This window comes from Osmerus mordax, chromosome 27 (genome assembly GCF_038355195.1).
Source record: "Osmerus mordax isolate fOsmMor3 chromosome 27, fOsmMor3.pri, whole genome shotgun sequence".
In the NCBI taxonomy this organism is placed as follows: Eukaryota; Metazoa; Chordata; class Actinopteri; order Osmeriformes; family Osmeridae; genus Osmerus; species Osmerus mordax.
Genome location: NC_090076.1, coordinates 3,213,972 through 3,234,843, shown reverse-complemented (window position 1 = coordinate 3,234,843; position 20,872 = coordinate 3,213,972). Strand labels below are relative to the sequence as shown.

General features: G+C 41.6%; 1 protein-coding gene across 1 annotated transcript in view; it reads right to left on the bottom strand.

The window, feature by feature from the left end:
• dph5 (diphthamide biosynthesis 5) overlaps positions 1-20,437 on the bottom strand; it is a 43,058-nt gene extending 22,621 nt beyond the window's left edge. The window contains exons 1-3 of the mRNA XM_067230568.1: positions 20,165-20,437; positions 10,738-10,862; positions 3,222-3,330 (exon numbers count right to left, since the gene is read on the bottom strand). Of these exons, the coding sequence (XP_067086669.1) occupies positions 3,222-3,330; positions 10,738-10,862; positions 20,165-20,299 (369 nt within the window). The 5' untranslated portion in view covers positions 20,300-20,437. The remainder of the gene's footprint in view (positions 1-3,221; positions 3,331-10,737; positions 10,863-20,164) is intronic.
• Between the last annotated feature and the right edge of the window lie 435 nt (positions 20,438-20,872).

The window sequence follows — 20,872 nt, the reverse complement described above, 5'->3', positions numbered from 1 at the left end:
GCATTCTCTAATCCCTGCTCTCCTCTCTCTGTCCCCCCCCACACACATCCCTTGTGGTGTGGGGGGTTTGAGTTGTCAGCACCTGCCTGGTCGTCGGTCAGCCAACGCTGGACCTGGTCGCTAGTCTCCCGGTCCTGTCCTACATCTATAAAGTTGAACAATGGATTTTTGTGTTTTAAAAACCCACCGACACTATGACTATGTTTAGCCTGTGTTCTGCTCCTCTCTCTCACCAACCGTCTCTGCAGGAGGGGATCCCTCTCTGAATTGCTCCTCCCAAGGTTTCTTCCATTTTTTTTCTCCTGTTGAGTTTTTTGGGAGTTTTTCCTTGTCTTCCTTGAGGGTTTAGGTTGGTTGAGGGGCAGTTCTATGGGCATATGTGAAGCCCTCTGTGACATGCTTGCGTGTAAAAAGGGCTATACAAATAAATTTGATTTGACCCCAACCAATCGGGCTTCAAGACTGGCCACTCCACAGAGACTGCCCTCCTTTCAGTCACCACTGCCCTCCAGTCTGCCAGAGCGGCTTCCAGCGTTTGATACGGTTAACCACCAGATCCTGCTCGCCAGACTTTCTGAGATGGGCATCACTGGCACTGCACTCCAGTGGATCTCATCCTACCTGTCGGGAAGATCCTACCAGGTTTCCTGGGGAGGCAAACTGTCAGGACCTCGCCAGCTCTCCACTGGTGTCCCACAGGGCTCCGTCCTTGGACCCCTCCTCTTCTCTCTGTACACCACCTCACTTGGACCAATCATCACCTCCCATGGCTTCTCCTACCACTGCTATGCTGACGACACGCAGCTGTACCTGTCGTTCCCCCCGACCGATCCGGGGATCTCAGCTAGGATTGAGGCCTGCCTCACAGACATCTCCGCCTGGATGACCGAGCACCACCTCCAGCTGAACCTCGCCAAAACAGAACTTCTCATCATCCCGGCCTAACCCTCCATCTCCCACAATCTCTCAATCACCCTGGGATCTGCGACGGTGACCCCTTCATCCTCTGCCAGGAACCTTGGGGTTACCATGGACGACGAGCTCTCCCTCACGGCCCACATTGCTGCGGTCTCCCGGTCGTGTAGATTCACCCTCTACAACATCCGGAAGATCAGGAGATACCTGTCTGAGCACTCCACCCAGCTGCTAGTCCAAGCACTTGTCCTCTCCAAGTTGGACTATTGCAACTCGCTGCTCGCTGGTCTCCCAGCATGTGCAACCCGCCCTCTTCAGAGGATTCAGAACGCAGCGGCCCGCCTGGTCTACAATCTACCCAGACACTCCCATGTTACGCTCCTCATCTCTCTCCACTGGCTACCTATCATGGCCCGTATCAGATTCAAGACCCTGGTATTGACCTTCCAAGCAGTGAACGGGACTGCACCCGTCTACATCAAGTCTCTCCTGCAGCCTTACACCCCCACCCGTCACCTACGGTCTTCTTCAGACAACCGCCTGGTGGTTCCACCGCTCAAGACTGCCCTGTCCCAACACAAGCTCTTCTCCTGTCTGGCCCCCCAGTGGTGGAATCAACTCCCCACCTCCATCAGAGACACTGACTGTCTCTCCACCTTCAAGAAAAGGCTCAAGACGCACTTGTTCCGGGAGTACAACGGTACTTAGGAATGGTTCGCTTGACCCGATGTTAGTTTCCTCAAGGATCACAATGACTCTTGCTCAGAGACTTGTTGCTCTTGTGGTTAGTGGTAACTGATTTAAAATTGTTTGTACTCGCTGTGATATATTGTTTTTTATTATTGTTGCTTGTCTTTTTTTCCACAGGTACACTTGCACTTATGGCAGTTCATGTTGTTTAATTGTAACTTGTTTAACTACATGCTCTTATGGTTCTTCCCTTTGGGCACTTACTTTGGTTGTTCACAATGTGTGCTTCATGTTTTGGCTACTCGCAATGTTTTGTGGCTATCTCGTTGTTATGATCAGTGACATATGCACTTTGTAAAGCTCTCTCTTGGAAGTCGCTTTGGATAAAAGTGTCTGCTAAATGAATAAATGTAAATGTATGCACTAGTCTAAAGTTTGAAGTTTCCAGTCACATTGTCAAACGTTGAAAATGTTGTTATACAAAAAGTAGACCTCAGAGCACTAACAAGGTAAGAGTTGTGAGTTGTGTTACAGACTCAGAGGCGTACTAGAGGCTGTAACCTTTTAGTCATCTACCTATTTATTATATGATTAATTTACACATTTTATTTTAATATTAAAATAATTTTGAGATCGCTAACATTTTTATTTTTGCGCAAATATAAGATATTCGTTTGTGAAAGCCTAATCTAAGCCCAATTACTTGCACTTAATGTAAATCTTGTTAAATTGTCCTTTCTCTGCATGGAGACTGCAATCAATATGATAACCAAAGCCTATTCCACTTTCAGTAAATGTCTCGTATATTGACATCAATCCAATCTTGCATGTTTTTTGTTGCTATAAAGTGTAAAGTAGGCTACATGATGAATACCAAATGTTGTTACTACAAAACAAAAACTGAAAACTACATTTTGTGTATTCACTGAGCTTGAACTTTGCTGAAAAGGGAGGGGCACAATAATTAGCTGTACATCATTGTACAGACTACAACATAAAACTGGATAGACTGTTTTTAGACACCAGTCTAAATAAAATGGTTGATCTACTGGTTGTAGATGTGTTACAAGTAGACTATAAAATATATCATGTTTGTTGCTCTTAGATTGCACTGTATCACTGTTTGCAATAGCCATGTGATTGGCTATTCTATTTGGATTTTGCCATCCAGCCAATTAGACCAGTCAACAATTTAGCCTTAAAAAAAAAACTTTCATGTACCTGAACACAATAAGAAATGCATGTGTGTTAAATTTGGCCTAAATATGCCTCTATCCACTGCACTTCATCCAGTGACCTCTTGATCTAAGGAAAACTTCAGAGTCAGTGCATCGTTTCAAAATGGTTTTGAATGTCGTAATTTGGGGTGCTATTGTACAATTGCCCTTAAGCACATAAGACCGTCTCTGACACATCTTTGAAGGTAAGATGGATGTGGGCCGGGCCAAGTAATTTCCTCTATTCTTCATCTCAAACTACAGAGTTATTTGTGACCCATGGGAATGTTTGACTTTTACTACTCTCATAAGACATTGCTAAATAATGGTGATTGATGGGACTTGAAGCACTTAAACTTAAAATAACAGTATATTTTACAGTCCTGAATATGAACTTACCTGGAGCCCACAGCAACCAACTGCATTCAAGATGGAGGCATTGTGGATGACCCGGTATGGTATCCCAGCATTCACAGCTCTCAAGACCAAGTCACTGTGAGTGGTGGCTCTAAAAGAAGAGTTAACCAACTTCCATATAAATATCTGTTGAACTGATCCAACATTTTAAATGGCAGTCAAATTTATTTTAAATTAAATGTGCTATAAACAGGACAGTACACAATCCCCCAATCCTTAACCAATATTTGTATATATTGGTTAACCAATATTTTGTGAATATAAATGATCATTTAAACAATTAAAAAGGCCCTCTCTCCCTCCAACTTCATCAGTAAGTAGTTTTGGGCGGAATTTTAACCAATGACATCAAAGAGCAGAGTTACATTTGTCAAAAGTTGCAAGTGTCCTTACACACTGAAAAGGTAGGCCAATATCTACCTCTATTACAATGACTGTCCGCCAGCATCTGTTTGGCTGACATTTATTCATTTTATAATACAAATATTGTAAATATGTTTTGATGATTTGATCTTCCAGTGGATGAGCCACACTACTACCCTTCTGTGCAGACAGTGAAAATATGGACCTACTACAATGCAGAATCAACATTAGTAATAAGTGCTCTTCAAAAATATTAGATGAGGGGTAACAGGGCAAAGAACTTCAAAACATCCAATTTAATCTGCATTCACACAAATGGTGTGCAATACTCATTTTACACATGGGAAGTGAACATGTTTTGGTCTAGCAGTCAAAGACAACTCTTCGGGCAATTGATATCTTTCATGCCACCCAGGTGCATTTTGTGGATATTTTAAGGCTGCTTGAAATTAATTTGACCATAATTCCTTCTTTACCATAGGGGTAAGGCAATATGGGAAAACAAATGATATCCCAATACTTTCTTCTGCCTGGACAATGACAATATAATGTGCTTTTTTACAGCTGTTCGCTGCCTAACACAAGTCATCTTCTAAAGTTGGACCCTAGCACTGTGTATGATAATGTTCTTTTGCAAGTGATGATTTGAAAACAGACAATTACTCAATCAATTAACACATACTACTACCTTATGAATATGCCATGGGCATACAACATTTAAGTTTGCTTTGGTCATTTTAAAGTATAACCGTTTTTCAAAGTCAGTTTTTTAAATTTAACAAATGATTTGTTTTTTGTTTTATTTATGAAAATAAGTAAAGGTATGGCAACAGAGTTTGACTTTTGGGGCAAGTATGACCAAAAACTTGACAGCAACAACCTCAGCGACAAGGTCAAATTTCAATACTTTTATATATTGGATAACTTCCTAAAGCTTCAAACTATTAACTAGACCAGTGGTTCTCAAACTATGGTACGCGTACCACTGGTGGTACGTGTGCCCCCTTCTAGTGGTACGTGGAGGAATCTCTGAAATATTTAAAGATCCTGTAAAGTGGACCTGGAAACGAGTTTTAAGTTCGCCACACCACAGAATAATGTGTTATTAACTACCCATCCAAATTCGAATAAAAAAATAACACAGACAAGTATGTTAAATTAGGCTTTGAAATCGTGAAAAAATCAGCAGTCTTCTCTGCTTGAGACTGGGGGGGCGTGTCGCCTGAAGGAGCTGAAGCTCCGCCCCTCGCTGCCTAGTGCCTCCGACCCAGATAATGGACGCTATGTCAAGCCGAACAAAAACGTATAGAATTAGAATTTATTTGTTCAATGAGTGAAACATACAGATGCATATAAATGAAATGTTCCCCTGAGCTGTAACAGTCAAAATGGACACCAGAGACAGCAGACAGTGAGCTCTCCAACTAGGCTACTTCTAACACATTAGCTACCATTTCACCAAAATACCAACATTCTACATCGAGTAGCCTAATATCAATTTAGCGGTTTGCACTAACTCATAGCAGAGATACCTCTGGAAAAGTTATCTAGTATAATTATAACAAGCACACAGAACTGAGTGATGAACTTCTGGCGGCGGTGGATGGTCCAGGTGCGACTGGAGGATGAACGGCCGGAGGGGCGATGCTCGGTACGGCTCCGCGCTGCAAGAGAAGCCGTGTGTTGGTGAACCCCGTCTGTCTCTGGTCCATGTTAAAACTGTCCGCCGTGAAATGGTCAGTGGCGCAGGGGCGGCTGTTGGAGTTTATCCGAAGCTTTCCATGAGCGTGGCGCTTCACAAAATCTATCCACCTATTTTTCCTTTCATTATCAATAGGGAACTTAAATGGCGTTGCAGCGCAGCTGGAGTTCTTGCATCCAGGGAAGATGCAGTTGTGGGTGGTGGGAGATATCCTGAAGCTAGCTAGCTAGCTGATGTAGGCTACAATAACAGTACAGCAGGAGGAGCCATTCAGTGATCTGACGTAGATAGGGCGAAATGACGTAGATAGGGCATTTTTTGGCTCCGCCCATTAAAACCTGATCTGAAAATGGAAGAGAAACTGTTCTTCGGTTTAACTCCACATTTCAGTATGACAAAGTTTTAGCGCTTTGCACATGTTTTCAGGAACTAATTTCACATGTATATAATGTACTTAGAAGCAAAACATGGAATTTACTTTACAGGATCTTTAAATACCGTAACCATGACTGGGATGTGTCCCCCCCCAATATGTATTATGATTACAGCCTTGCATCAGACTGAATGCAGTGATGTTCTGGAAGGCCAGGAGGATGGCTTTCACTCTTCCAACCTCTAATAACGTTCACTCTTCTTCTTGTATTTCAGGCTATGTAGTCACTCACGCCATGTATAGGTGTTCAATGCTTAATAAGAAATGTTTTGTCTGGTGGCTGGCCGGGCACGGGTATACAGCAGCATGTGGAGCGACAGGTGACATGGTCACCATCGAAAGTTGGGATGTCGAGGCAGTAATCACGTTCATTCAATTTCAATTCATTCACTATAGATGCAGCTAGGGGCACAGTGCTCTGAGATACGATGCTGAGGGTAAGTATGGCTAACACGACGCTCATCTCATTCGAATTTTAGCACCACAACAGGGGCACCACATACACACACAGAAGTCTCATACATTTTTCTCGCCTGGCATGTGGTTTTGTGTTGGGGAATGCATCGCTGCTCTCTGCTCCGAGGTCGAGACGGTGTCTCCGTTGGGTGCGGCAGGGAGCCGATGCAAGCAGAACCATAATGCCAAATCAAGTGTTACAATCATGTGTTGTACCGTGTGAAATAAAGTATCAAGTAATACTATACTGAGTCCTCCTGCCTGAACCTGACGGTTCTTGGGTAGTGGCGCATGCAAACATCCACGATAGTTACTGCGCGAACTGTGTGTAGCTCAATAGGGCAAGGCTCCAGACTGCGACCAAATGGTTGCATTTTGCGACCAGTTTTGAGACAGTGCAAGCATTGTTTACAAGCACGACCTACACATTTTTTTTTTTTACCAGTGGGTTTCCCTTCGTTCTTTTGGTGAGCAGTCTCCCAAGCCCTTCTCATGGAGCCGAGCAGCTAAATACTTATTTAGCATTAGCGTTGTTAGCTACTGTATCCCTGCCTATGTTTGCGCTGTTGCACTCAGCAAGTATCGTGTCGTGGTGTAGGAGGACTGTTTGAAAAGCGCTGCATCATACATTTAAGTCATTTAGCTAAGACTTGCATGTACAGTACGTAATGTCACATTAAATGTATTTAAACTCAAGTTTGTGTGGTGCGTCGCTGTATATCAGTTGTAAAAATGTCAGTAAAAAAACGGACCCATCTGCAACCGACGCAAGCACACCCCACAATTTCCCCAGAAATTGTACCATCTCTACATTAATAATTGCATTGCAGGTCTATATAAGGTGTTCCCCTAAATGTTCTGCTTGCGCTCCAAAAAAAATCAGTCAGGGGCTACTATGCTCCTAGTAAAAAAAAGTTAGTCTGGAGCCCTGCAATAGGGTAGGCTAGGCTACTGTATATTAACGTTGGTCATAATGGTGGTACTTGGAGAGTCAAATATTTTCTGAGGAGGTACGGGGTGTCAAAAGTTTGAGAACCACTGAACTAGACAGTCTGTACTTCTTCAATAAAGGGTTTGAATTTGAATGATTTATCGTCACATATTCAGTACTGCGCATTTTACTGACTGTGCAGCAGTGGTGGAACTACAGTTTTATACATGGGGTGGCCAAGGCTACTTCAGGGGTTCCATTGTCCAGAGTCTTGGGTCACTGTTTTCATTAATATATAGAGTATAATCTGGGTCTATAAGTTTTGGAACATCCAAAATATTTTTGGGAAAAAAAGATCAAGCACCAGGGCCTTATAATAGCATTTCTGTGTTACAGAAATAACACAGTGCATAGTTTATTCACAAAACAAAGTTAATTTACACACCCAAAAAACACACACTGACTTGACAGGTAGCAGAAATCAAGCAGAAATGGACTTGAAAAAATAAATAACTTGGTACCCAACAACATTACAAATTTACAGTATAATATGTATGTTCATATATATTATGTTAACTAATAGCAAAGAAAAGTTTTGGAATTGTCTTAAACAAGACAAAATGAAATCTGTGATAAGAAATCCTTTGGATGTATAATTTTAGAATGTCAGTGTACAAGCTAGTACACAGTGCAGGTATTATTATACCTACTAACACAGATGTAAACACAATGTTAGGCTAAATTGGGAACCGATCTCTCGTCTATCTGATTACCGTATTTTTCGGAAAATAAGCCATATCGTGTACAAGCCGCACCCCCTCAGAATGAGCACTTTGTGTTTGTAAATCGGAGTATAAACCGCACTGGAATATACGCACTTTGAAAGCACACAACGTTACCGTTGCGCCGGCTAACGTTGAGCGGACCAATGCTCACGATTGATTACTTGCCATCTAACTAGACAACATTCCCAATCAGGATGAACACTCAAATTATCTAAAGACCATAGCATGACACATTTAAAAAAAGAAGGAACAACAATAATAGAACTCCAAACAATGCTTATTTAACTAAGCTAATGCCCTTAGTAACTTTTCAGCTTGCCGCAGGGCATTCTGGGTACCAAGAGCAATACACGAGTGCCCCTTGGAACATGACGTCACGTGAAAACTATGACTAGGCGATCTTACAGCATTGTGGTATAAGTTTAGCTAGCTTGCAAATCTTGAGGATAGCCTACTGTAGCCATAGAGTTATATTACTAGAGGCAGCTACTTTTGTCTTCCAAGATGGCGTCCCCATTCATTTCTATGAAAAGTGCGCAGTGAGGCAAGCGAGAGCGCGAAACCGGACCGCGCCATCTTTCCAGTTCCGGCTCTTCCGGTCTAGCCTTAAACAGTGGCTCGCTTTTTTCCTATCTCCGAGACTCGTGCACGCTTGCAACTAGCTGTACAGTCATACTTTGCAACAACCAGTCGCAAACTTGTGAGCTGGAGCTAAGGCATTGCAGAAAACTGTCAAAATGTGGTACAAGTCCGATCAAGAAGCACAAGTGAACTTTACGAAAATCAATACTATTGGTACTGTAGTATTATACGTTGTTCTTTTTGCTTCGTGTTTTTAGTTTGACTGCTTAAGTATTGTGTCGGATTCAAGAAACTGTAAACTTGAATATCTGGCTCCGTCGTTGTTCTAGCTCGGCAAAGCAAGCTTAATTAAGCCTATAGGCTACCTATGTTACTATTATAAGGATGATGAGTGTTGCTTACTATTACTAGCTTATTGTTAATGCCATCGTTGTGGTGTTAACTGAGAAAGTTCTAACAATATAACGACCATAACAATATTGGGGTTATCAGACATGATTTATTAATCTTCGTCTTTGAAAAAGCTAGTAGTATGAGCCAGGTTCGAGAATCGAACAACATTTTTTGGGGAGATAGTTTTGTAAATGTTTACTGGAGTTAATAGAATAAAACGACCGGAAGAGACGGGTGCCTAACCGTAAATGCAATACCACCTACATCCACCGGGGCCGTTGCTTCAAGACAGGGGGGCGAGGGGTGGGGGTCTGACTGTAAGCAGACCTTTTAGACAAGGGTGTTTTGTCCCTCGGGAGTTGCCATAGGCTTGATGTTGAAAGCATTACGTGCAATCAGTGAGGGCTGTTCGAATGGCGATGTCAAGAAGAGCAGTGGTAAAATACAAGTTATGAAAAGAGACCGCGTCCGTGTCTTATTGTCCACACGATCATATCCAACTATATCTAAAACAAACTTACAAAGAGCTTGGTTACACTACGAAAGTTGAATTAGTAATTAGTTAGCGATGCTAGCGTTATTTTGCTAGCTAGCCTATAACATTTCACTGGGTCTTGTAGCCGTTTGATTAACTGAAATTATTATGAAATGTTATGTTCTAGCCATTTGCCTACTTTAGCAAGTCACTGTATTTCCAAGCCCTGATAGTGTAACTGAGACGACACAGTAGCCTAAAAAATTCCTCTTTCAAGTAGCGTTAAGCTGTTCTTCAAGTGTTGAGCATTAAATTAGCTGCACGGTCTGTAGAGATCTTGAGACAAAGCCACTTTTTTGTTCTAAAACCAGATTATAAACCGCTTCAAAATATAAACCACACAAGCACAAGAAAACTGTAAAATCGAATGTAAGAGTACAAGCCGCGGCTTATTTTCCGAAAATTACGGTAGCCTACTGACTGTCTCAGTTTGTCTGTTATTGGAGTCGAAGTTCTAACATTAACTTACACAGCTAGGCTAATCAACATTCGTAAAAAATGTTCAGGAAACCTAAACCCAATGCAAACCTTAAAACTTACTTCAAATATTATGCCTTTTTCAATCGCGAAAAGAGCTGTGGAAATATTCTCTATTCTGCTGTATGTTCTTCTTATTCTTCTGTATCTCGCAACAAACGTCTCTCCGATTTCAAAAATGCACCGCAACGCAGCAAAAATAATGCTTCTTTGAAAAAGAGGTCAAATGAGATGTCAATCAGAATAAATTTTCCAGTAGCGAATGAAATTTTGGGGTGGCCAATCAGATGTCAGGGGTGTCCAGTGCCACCCCGGACACCCCTCTGGCTCCGCTACTGTTTGGAAAAGTGCACATATCTGCCCAAATATTATTTCACAGAACCATTTAGGCTAGGGGCCCCCAAATTACGGCCCGCGGCCTACGCATTTGGATCGGCCCTCTGAACAATGCCAGATACTTCGTTCACACTGATTACGATGCATAAGTCAGTAATTGTTTTGATATCAATAGCAATGAATATGAAAAAAGGTCATTACGATGGTAATAATGCTCTTTTAATAGACTATATATCCCTTGATATACGGATGTACGGTGCATAACAAAATAATAAACTAATCTAGCATAAAAAAAACATTTAAAATCATAATAAATCTCCACAATAATACTGGTGTCACTCCAACCCATGCAATTTTCAGTTACAGACCGACTCAGCTCCACATTAAAGGAAAAAATGTCTGGCCCTCGCAGAATAAAGTTTGGGGACCCCAGACTTAGGCTATCCAATTTTACTGTATTAAAATTAAATAAGATACACATTAAGAAGGAAATGGCTTAACTTACCCAAAGGGGTCTCCAACTACTAGAAATGCAACATCATTGACATTAGCCCCTTTCAGAATATCATCCGCTTCCTGTTCCACCATATCCCTGTCTGCAAGTATGAGCTCCCGTCCATAGTACTCCTCCTGAGTTTGAAAGACAAGAAATAATGCGTAAAGTGTATTATTTCTTTTAAAACATACATGTGCCTTTTCAACATTCTTGACAAAGGCACATTAGCGATTAGACAAATCCTTACAGTTTTCAACTTTGGTTGTGGAAAGTTCTGTTGCATTGTTTAGGATTTTTTTTTAAAGATTGTGGCAAAATATGCATCACCAGTGTGCCAGATAGCTAGACATTGCACAGCAATAGCCGTGTTCACGCACCACGCAGAATTGCATTACAAAATTGAAAGGGGGAGAGGGTAGTTTGAGGGGAAAGGAATGTGGGGCTGGGAGAGGGGAGGCAGTCTGTTACAGAGGTCACATCCTGCTTCAAAGCATTTCACCCTCGTTTATAAAACGAAAGACAAGGCCATGGTACTCATCAGCATTCGGTCCATCAATGGCCACCCTGCAGCACACAACATTTGTGAGACGGTTTTTCAATGGTGTTTTCACCCGTTGAAAATGTAATGAAGAATGCAATGGTTGTGCTATCAACGAAAAATATCAACAATCCTTGGTTGGGGCATATAGTGTATATTGCAGACTACAAATCAGGTAAACTTTATTTAGCTTGAGGGCAGAGAACAAGCTCCAAACCAAAATACTGACATTCATTGAAATAGAATTATAATTCTATATTTCTCTACTTAGTGCAAATGACACTCGTTACCCAACCATGGCAACAGCCAATTGAATTTGTACAGTAAGAAATACATGTTAAAAAATATACTCATTACTGGGTTTCCCGCAGAAAATGTGTTAGTTAAGGTGGTAGGGTGGGGTTTGCCGTCAGACCGGGGGGGGGGGGGGGGGGGCTAGTTTGTGCGATCAACTAATGCGGAGAAGGGAGACTGGCGTTGGTCACGGTTTGAAATGGAAGAGAGAAAACGGGACAAAAATCCTCAAAATAAAACCCCTGCCTTAACTTAAAAGTGCTGCGGGAAACCCTGCATTAATACATAGAAAATAAGATGGATTTAATTGGAAACTTACCTCAAAAGATGATACAATTTGAAGGCCAGCTGTCTACCAGATAATGTCGGTAGAATCAGGTTCACGCATTTCAACCATTTAATCACACTGAGAAGTAAGGGATAACTTGTCCCGCTATGTCCAATTAATTGACGAGGTGCTGAATTGATAGCATTGATAGCAGTTATACAGTTAAGAACCAGCCAATCAGAAACATCACCACCAGCTTGGATGTGTTGCAAGGTGGCCATTGATGGACCAGACCAGGAGGCCCTGGACTAAAAGGAATGCATGAAAAGGTTTTACTTAATCAGGGTTTTTCCTAGCTGGAAAATGTATATTTGAATTAGGGGTGGCACGGTACACTGAAGTCACGGTTCGGTTCATACCGCGGTTCAGTCATCACGGTTCGGTACAAGTTCGGTACAACGGAGGGAAAGGCAAAACAAACCAGGTTCCTCTACGAGTGAATACGGCGCATTGAAGATGACATGTAAATTCGGATTGCGTCAGTAATTTTTTGGGCCCCATTTGTATGTGTATCTAATGGCTGGTTTTAAGCACTGTAGGGAGGAGAAGTTGAACAGTTTTTTTTTGTCTCGTTCCAGTGATTGGCACACCTGGGTGATGGTGTCGGATCATTTTTGTCATTTAGCAGACGCCAGATGCGTTATATATGCGTTAGCATGTTAGATGCATTTCCACTCACATACCCCACAACCAGTGATGTGCGGTGATGTGAGTAAGAGGTTAGGCACTTGAATTGGAAAATGTGTCCAGACTTTTGACTGGTACTGTACATGTTGAAGAATACAGGATCGAAGTGCGCAAGTGAGTTTTTCGCTTGTCGTCCGCAGTGAACTGACAGTAAAAGCACTGCTTATTCTACTTTTTTTTGTATTTGATTATGTGTAACTGCTACATTGGTCATCGTAACGTCTAAACAATTGGAATAACACACATATTGCATATATAAATCACAAGAATAAACAGTAAAAATACAAGTTCATTAAATAAAATGATTTAATAAAAATGTTTACGTTTGAATTTTGTCAGGGTAGGCAGTGCCTACCTTGCCTACCCAGACTGCATGTCACTGCCCACAACTGCTGAACAACGCCAACACACAGTGAATGTCTTATCCACCACTCTCTCGCCAGTACTACTGTAACTGAATGGGAAACCGAAGTTTTCCCAAACTTGCAATCTTAATCTCTCGTGGGTCGCCACCACTCACCATACTCGTCCTTACTGCTGCTAGCTAGCCTATCTCTGACTCACAGCAGCGCCAATCAGAGCTTCAGATTAGATGTCACTAAAGAACACTGGACTGGGACAAAAAAATCGGCCCTGGCATTTTTGCCGCAGGTGGCCCACACCCACCGTGATCTGTCAGACACATTCCCTGCAGACAGTCCTCTTAAAATATGCGTGCATTCTATGATACGAGTTGCCTAGTGTTCTGCGTTCATGTGATAGTTTTGGATCCTTAAAGAGGGGTCTCAAGACTTATCTGTTGATCTTACACTTAAATAATTAATTAATTCTTAGAGTTATGATTTGTATATTTATGGTATTTTATAGTATTTTCTATTATTATTGATATTTGATATTGTATTGCCATTATTGTTATTATTACTATTTTGCTTAATATTGGCTGAGCAACTTTTAAAAACAGTTTACTGTTAATTTTAACTATTGTAAGATTCATATTTTGTCGCTTTGGACACAAGTGTCTGCTAAATACAATAACCACAACCCTTCCCAAAAGCACAATAAAGCTGAGAGTAGTATATGCCCTGGAAAAGAGCATCAATACAAGAGAAGCAGTGTATTCACTCACTTTTTATTGATGATTTGTAGGCCCTATAGTACACATGTCCATACTCAAGTGCAAGTAACAGTGGAAAGCTGCATGGCCCTCTGAACAGCACTGAATTATTACCATACAGATACCATTTTACCATTTTTTTTTTTTATGCTTGGTGGCCACAGTGGTTAAAATAGGGTAACCTAGTAGTACTGTGTCCTCCAATTTAGCTAGATAGATCATTTATTTTGCGTGGTATATTCCCATAATCTTCCCCTTCAGTACTTCATTTAGTATTATTCATGTTATTGGATTTTTGCAGTTACGACGTAAGGCTCCACAGGTACCACACACACACAGCCTCCCTCCCTTCCTGAAAGTTCCTGTTAATTTTCCTACTCCTTACCACGTCGTCAACTACTCCTTCTTCCATCTTTTCCTCACTCGCTCCCATGGCCCGTCATGGTCACTCTCCTCCTCGGCTTCTTCCCTGACCCTGTCAGTATGTTTCTGCCTCTCTGAGTCAGCCACCTCTCCTCCTTCCTCTACAGGTAATGCTGATGTTGAAGCATCTAAAGCCCCCCCCAAACATGTTCGATTTTTTGCACATTTTGTGGCATTCGCCTGTAGATTTTTTTTCTTTTTCTCCCTCAACTTTTCTGCGCCTTCCTTGCGCTTGTTGGTCGTTTCTCAATTTTAGCGATGCTAAACTTTAACGATGCTAAACCAGCATAAGCATTAGCCAACAGCTCGTGTCTCAGGGCCTGCGGGAGGCGATATTATGAATCAGGGGAAGGGGGTTCCTGGATTTGATTGGGTCAGGCCAGTGCCAATAGAGAAAATTAACCAATTGGCCGCTGTCAGTTCTTTATGGGCCGGACCAAATTATATTGGCGATTCGGCCCAAAAGTGCGTCGGCCCACCGGATGGCCAGTCCAGCCTTGTCTGTCATACTGAAATACACGTACATGATGTTTGGGATGGTCGGCACATTTGTTACAATGGCTTATGTTATGTACGTAGCTTATGCTGTAGTTTTAACGTTAGCCTATACCTCAGTTAGAAGGGGAGAGAGAAAGAGAGAATGTTGCAAGTATCATGTCAAAACTAGAAATGCTGTGAAGAAAAAAAAAACATGTTCATCTTGTTAGCTAAATAGCTGCACTGTTTTGTTTTGCACTGTTGTTGTTTTTGCACAGTACCTTTTGTGTCTGGAATGTGTCTGGAGACACTAGTTGTGGCACTATGAGCATTAATTGCACTTTGTTATGTTGTTCTATGCTATATTGCACGTTTTTATGTCTTGTTATGACATTTTGATATTTTAAAGTATTTTAATAAAGAAGTTAATGTTTCAAGTTCAAGTGTATGAAATCTTAGAAAAACTTTTATTTAACCTGGTATCGAAATCGGCATTGAGAATCATGTTATTTTACTGGTATTGGCACCGACTACTGCATTTTTGGTATTGTGACACCCCTATTGAGTACTGTGAAATTTCACTGCTTTTGGTATTGACTACTGTGACAACACTACAGTGGAGATGCATGTCTTTACAGAAACGCCTGGCCTAACCAAAAATATGTTTTGGTTCGTTTAAGTGCGCAATGGCTCTTTCGCAGACATTTTTAACCCTTTTTTGCACCCTTTTCGTTAGACCGCAATTTTGCTTTACTTTGCCTAAGAGAATTGCCCACAATTCACAGCGTTGTGACGTGAAACACAAGGGTTAACAGGGGAAGGCTGGAAGAAAGGAAAAAAATCCTGGCAAACCCGCCTCATATGAAAAGAAAGAAGAATGTAAACAAACATGTATGGAAAGAGGAACCAACCCTGATGTACACATAGGCTAGTTGGAAATAAAAGTTTACATGCAAGTTTAAACACAAAACTCACTGATGGTTAAAGATCCTGTAAAGCAAATTCCATGATTTGCTTCTCAGAACATTATGTACGTGTGAAATGAGTTCCTAAAAGCATGTGCAAAGCGCGAAAACTTTGTCGCACTGAAATGTGGAGTTAGACAGTAGACCAGTTTTTCTTCCGTTTTCAGATCAGGTTTTAATGGGCGGAGCCAAAAAATTACCTATCTACGTCATTTTGACCCATCTACGTCAGATCACTGAATGGCTCCTCCTGCTGTACTGTTATTGTAGCCTATATCAGCTAGCTAGCTAGCTTCAGGATGTCTCCCTCCACCCACAACTGCATCTTCCCTGGATGCAAGAACTTCAGCTGCGCTGTAACGCTATTTAATTTCCTATTTAATGATGAGGAAAGGAAAAATAGGTGGATTGATTTTGTGAAGAGCCACGCTGATGGAGAGCTTCGGATAAACTCCAACAGCCACCTCTGCAGTGACCATTTCACAGCGGATAGTTTTAACATTGACCAGAGACAGACGGGGTTCAGGGACACACGGCTTCTCTTGCAGCACGGAGCCGTACCGAGCATCACCCTCCCGGCCGTTCCTCCTCCGGTCGCACCTGGACCATCCACCGACGCCAGCAGTTCATCACTCAGTTCTGTGTGCTTGTTATAATTATACTAGATAACTTTTCCAGAGGTATCTCTGCTATGAGTTAGTGCAAACCGCTAACTTGATATTAGGCTACTCGGTGTAGAATTATGGTATTTTGGTGAAATGGTAGCTAATGTGCGAGAAATAGTTGGAGAGCTCACTGTCTGCTGTCTCTGGTGTCCATTTTTACTCCTGTGTTACAACTCAGGGGAACATTTCATTTATATGCATCTGTATTAGGGCTGCAACAACGAATCGATTAAATCGATTATTAAAAGCGTTGCCAACAAATTTCATTATCAATTTGTTGTGTCGCCAGACATCCCAAGTCTCCCGGAAGGTCCGGGAGTCTCCTGCATTTCAATAGCGCCTCCCTGATGCCCGCAAATGCTGTACAATCTCCCGGAAATCGGGGATTTTGTATTTAGAGCGAGCGAGAGACTGTCCAATGGTCATTTCTGGTAGAGATAGGTGCATATCGTGCGTCCTGATTGCGTCTGTGGGGTATGGGGAGCTACCTCCCGGAAATGAGTCTCTGCAGGTTGGGATGTCTGTGTCGCGCGATTATTACGCCATTCAATATGTTGCGGAGATGTTTGAGTATATAAAAAAAATATAAAAAGCTCAATGCTCAACTAACCTCTACCTTGGCTCAATGCCAAGGTAGAGGTAGAGGAAAGGCCATCGGAGAGACGTTGTTGAGTAACGTTGTTCTGAAACACATGGCGGAGGCAGAGAAATCAGTACGACCCAAGTCATCCAAGGTGTGGGAGAATTTCACACTAAATACATCGAAACAGTGTGTTAATTGACCGAGGTGAAGTTAGTTTCATATTCGACATTCGTCTCACATTCGGGAGACGCTACTTTGCAGCATCACGTTAGGGACCGGGTGGAAAAAAAACATACCATTTAGAAAAATGTAGACTTATAATATTTTTAGGAATATAAAACCTCAAACAGACACCAGAATATCTTAACAATGTCTGGTATACATCCACAGCCTTTATTTTTTTCAATTAAGTTTTAAATAAAATGATAGAAATCACTAATCTTTGAAAATAGCTTAATCCTCGCAAATCTTAACTTTTTTCAAAATTGTGTCAAAAAATCTTAAATATACACCAGATTATTCTAATTAAGTCTGGCCTACTTCCACAACCTTTCAATTTTCAATAAAGTTTTAAACAAAACTCAAATAAATTGCTCATCTTGGAAAATAGCATTAAATCTACGCTAATATTAATAACTTTTTCAAAATTGTGTGCCTGTTTGTGCACATTCTGAAGATTTTTTGCACTGTGAATTTGCACTGTCAGTTCTGTTTGTGAATAAAGGGTTGGAAATTAATGCTTTTTTGTTTTCGTTTTTTTATCCGATTCATCGATTAATCGAAAAAGAATCGACAGATTAATCGATTATTAAAATAATCGTTAGTTGCAGCCCTTATCTGTATGTTTCACTCATTGAACAAATACATTCTAATTCTATACTGTTTTGTTCGGCTTGACGTAGCGTCCATTATCTGGGTCATAGGTAGGCAGCGAGGGGCGGAGCTTCAGCTCCTTCAGGCGACACGCCCCCCCAGTCTCAAGCAGAGAAGAGTGCTGATTTTCTCAACAACATTACTATTTTGCAGATAATGCAGCAAAGTGCTGTCCCATTTCAATTTAAAAGCATTTTGAGCCCTTGCAGCCTCTTGCACTCAATCAATTACCAGGTGATGTCAGGTAAGTCTGTGAGGGTTCAGGCAGAGCCTGTTTAAGGAGCCTGGCCACTCCCTATTAAGCCCCGTTGTACCGAATTTTGTTGCAGTTCCACCAGAGTTCCACTGGGAGTAATCGCGGTCACGTGCAAAATGAATGGGAGTCTATAGAGCTAAACGACTAAATTTGTCTCTCACCTATTTGTCGTTGAGAAATCTCCGATTTGATTGTAGTTTTGGCATGTTCAACTTGGATTATAGATCGAAAGTTGAATGAACGAGTACTTATGTCCTTTCGATTTCTTACAGGGCGAGTCGTTGTTGCCCATAATACGCTAGCATTCTGCTAATGAATGCTGATTGGTTAGTGAAGGTCTGACTACGACCAGAGATCCCGTTTGATGGCATCCGAAGTGGAATCAGAATGTCAGAGCATTAGCAAAATTAGCAACAAAATTAGCAAGCCAAAACTCTTTCTAGCATGTGTATTGACAAGGAGAGCCTAACCTGTCAGCTGTGTTGTCGATGCCTCGAGAGAAAAAAGGAAGTGACCAGGGGTCTCATTTATAAAGCTTGCGTACGCACAAAACGGGGCTGAAAATGTGCGTACGCCACTTTCCACGCAAAGGTTGTGATTTATAAAAAACAAACTTGATGGGAGAATGTGCGGTCCTCCACGCAAACTCTGACCCTCCCGTAGGCCTACGCACATTTTGGAAGCAGTTGGAATTGGCGAGGCAGATGACCGTACTGTAGTCAGACTGCAGAAAGTGAATGTGGGAAGAACATTACTCGTAATATTTATATATTTTGTTTTCCTTACACACGTTTTTTTTCACTCGGTTTCATAATTATCATGAAGATTAAATCCAGCAGTGTTATTTGCGCTTGTACTGACTGATAATTGTTCCATAAACACCTTGTACAATCCAACTCAAATTTTAAATCAAAATTCAGCGCTGTATGTCTCACCATCAGATTGTCCACTACGGGATGTAGGAGGGGGAGATGCCCAAGCCCGACTGCATGGAATACAGGATAACATCACAAATCCTACCTTTAGATAACTGCAGAACACATTGTATAACAAAATATATTTCTTTAATACTGTGCATATATCATCATATGTCAAAAACTGGAAATACAGTCATTAAGATCCCGCGTAATCGCTACACTCGACGTCATCATTATCAGTCCAGACTTCAGTAGACTACTTGTTCATAACAAAACACTTGTTTTCAAATTGTATCTCGATTTGCGGTATCACTGGCACAGTTGACGCCACTCGCACTGTTTTTTTTTATTGGTGATCCAACGGCCACCAAATAATGTGGTTTTCGGGCCTCCACCAATAGGTTAACAGTGTCTGAGAAGTTGTCATGCGCCATGATTCACCGTGAAGAACAATCGCATGCCAGGGTCATTAATATACAGGATTAGCATTCATGAGGTGCTTTGCATTGACCATTTATGGTTAAAAATGCAGATTCACGTACGCACACTTGTGGGTAGTCTGTGATTTATAAAGGGAACATTGCTTACAGGTGTGTGTACGCACACATTTCTTTTTGGCGTACGCCATTTTAGGCTTTTGGGCGTACGTACACTTTTAGTAAGAATCCTACGCACAGTTTTATAAATGAGACCCCAGAGCTTGCCGTAATGCAGCATCTCTGGCCGTACAATGTGTATGACGTCATCGACATTTTAAAAGGCTTTGTAGAACAAAAGGCGACATAAAAAAAATCTAAAACCCAGCAGTGTATTTTTGCCTTCCCTTTCAAATTCAACATTCAAATTACTAGACAAAGAATAATATTCTGAGAAAAGTGGATTTTGAGGGGTATAGCTCCATAGACCTCCATTCATTCTGCCCTCGACCGTTAGCGCCCTCATGTGGAACTAGTTGAACTGCAACCAGTTCAGAACCTAGAAGTTTCCCGAGAGTGACAGTTCTCCCAATATTAGACATTCTCTGGTTCAGGGCTTAGGGTTTAGGGAGGATATTGGGGTTGGGCCTTAGAATCATTATTCTCTGCACAAATTTATCCAAAACTGGACTACTACATTTTGGTGCCATAGGTCTCAAAACGGGTGGAACGTTTAGAAGAATTACCCAAATACGCCCAAAAAATAGTTTTGAAAGAAAATGGAAATTCTTTTGTCTGTCCACCCTGTTTCAATATACTACCACATTTCAATACCTACATTGAGAGCAACGTTAGGGGGGTGGGGTTGACGTAACTTCGCATTTCGGTAATTGTACTTACCAATTTATCCTTCCCAACCGTTAATATGGACGTGTAGGCTTCCAAGTAGACACGATTGCATTTCTGAATAATTTCTAGTCCCTTCACGGTGATGTCTTTAGCATCTCCCAATCCAAGCCCGATGAAATAAAACATTGCAAAACAATGTCAGTGTGGTGCCAACATGTACGAGTTTCAAATGGTTGAGTTTGCAAGACAACACGTCGTCAGCTCTTATTAGTTGTTGCATTTAACTAGCAATATGTTGTCTCTGTTAAAAAACACATGTGAGCACGGGAAAGCTGCTTCTTCGTTGGATTTAGTTTGTGGGTTTTAACCAGCTGAAGGAGCATAGACGGCCACCTACAGTTTGATTTGGAACAGCATTTGTGCTGCGATTGATTCAACCCGGGGGGTATTCGTCGTAGCTCGCTAAGCGGTTTAGCGAGCTAATTTTCAGGCTAAGATAAAAAACGCCCCTCTTTTTGGTTCGTGGAAGCAACTTTCGATAAATCACCATAGTAACATATCAATTAGCACTAACCTGCTCCAGAGCAGGCTAACGTAAGTGTAGCTGGATAAGCTTGCCACACCCCCGGAAAATAACATGGCAGCTCCCTTTTTGAGAGACCCAGTTGACCAAGGAGCTATATTTTAGTTCGATTAGCTTTCCATACCAATAGAGTTCTTCGCGATTTCCAAGATCCTTTATTTCACACGGATGAGTTC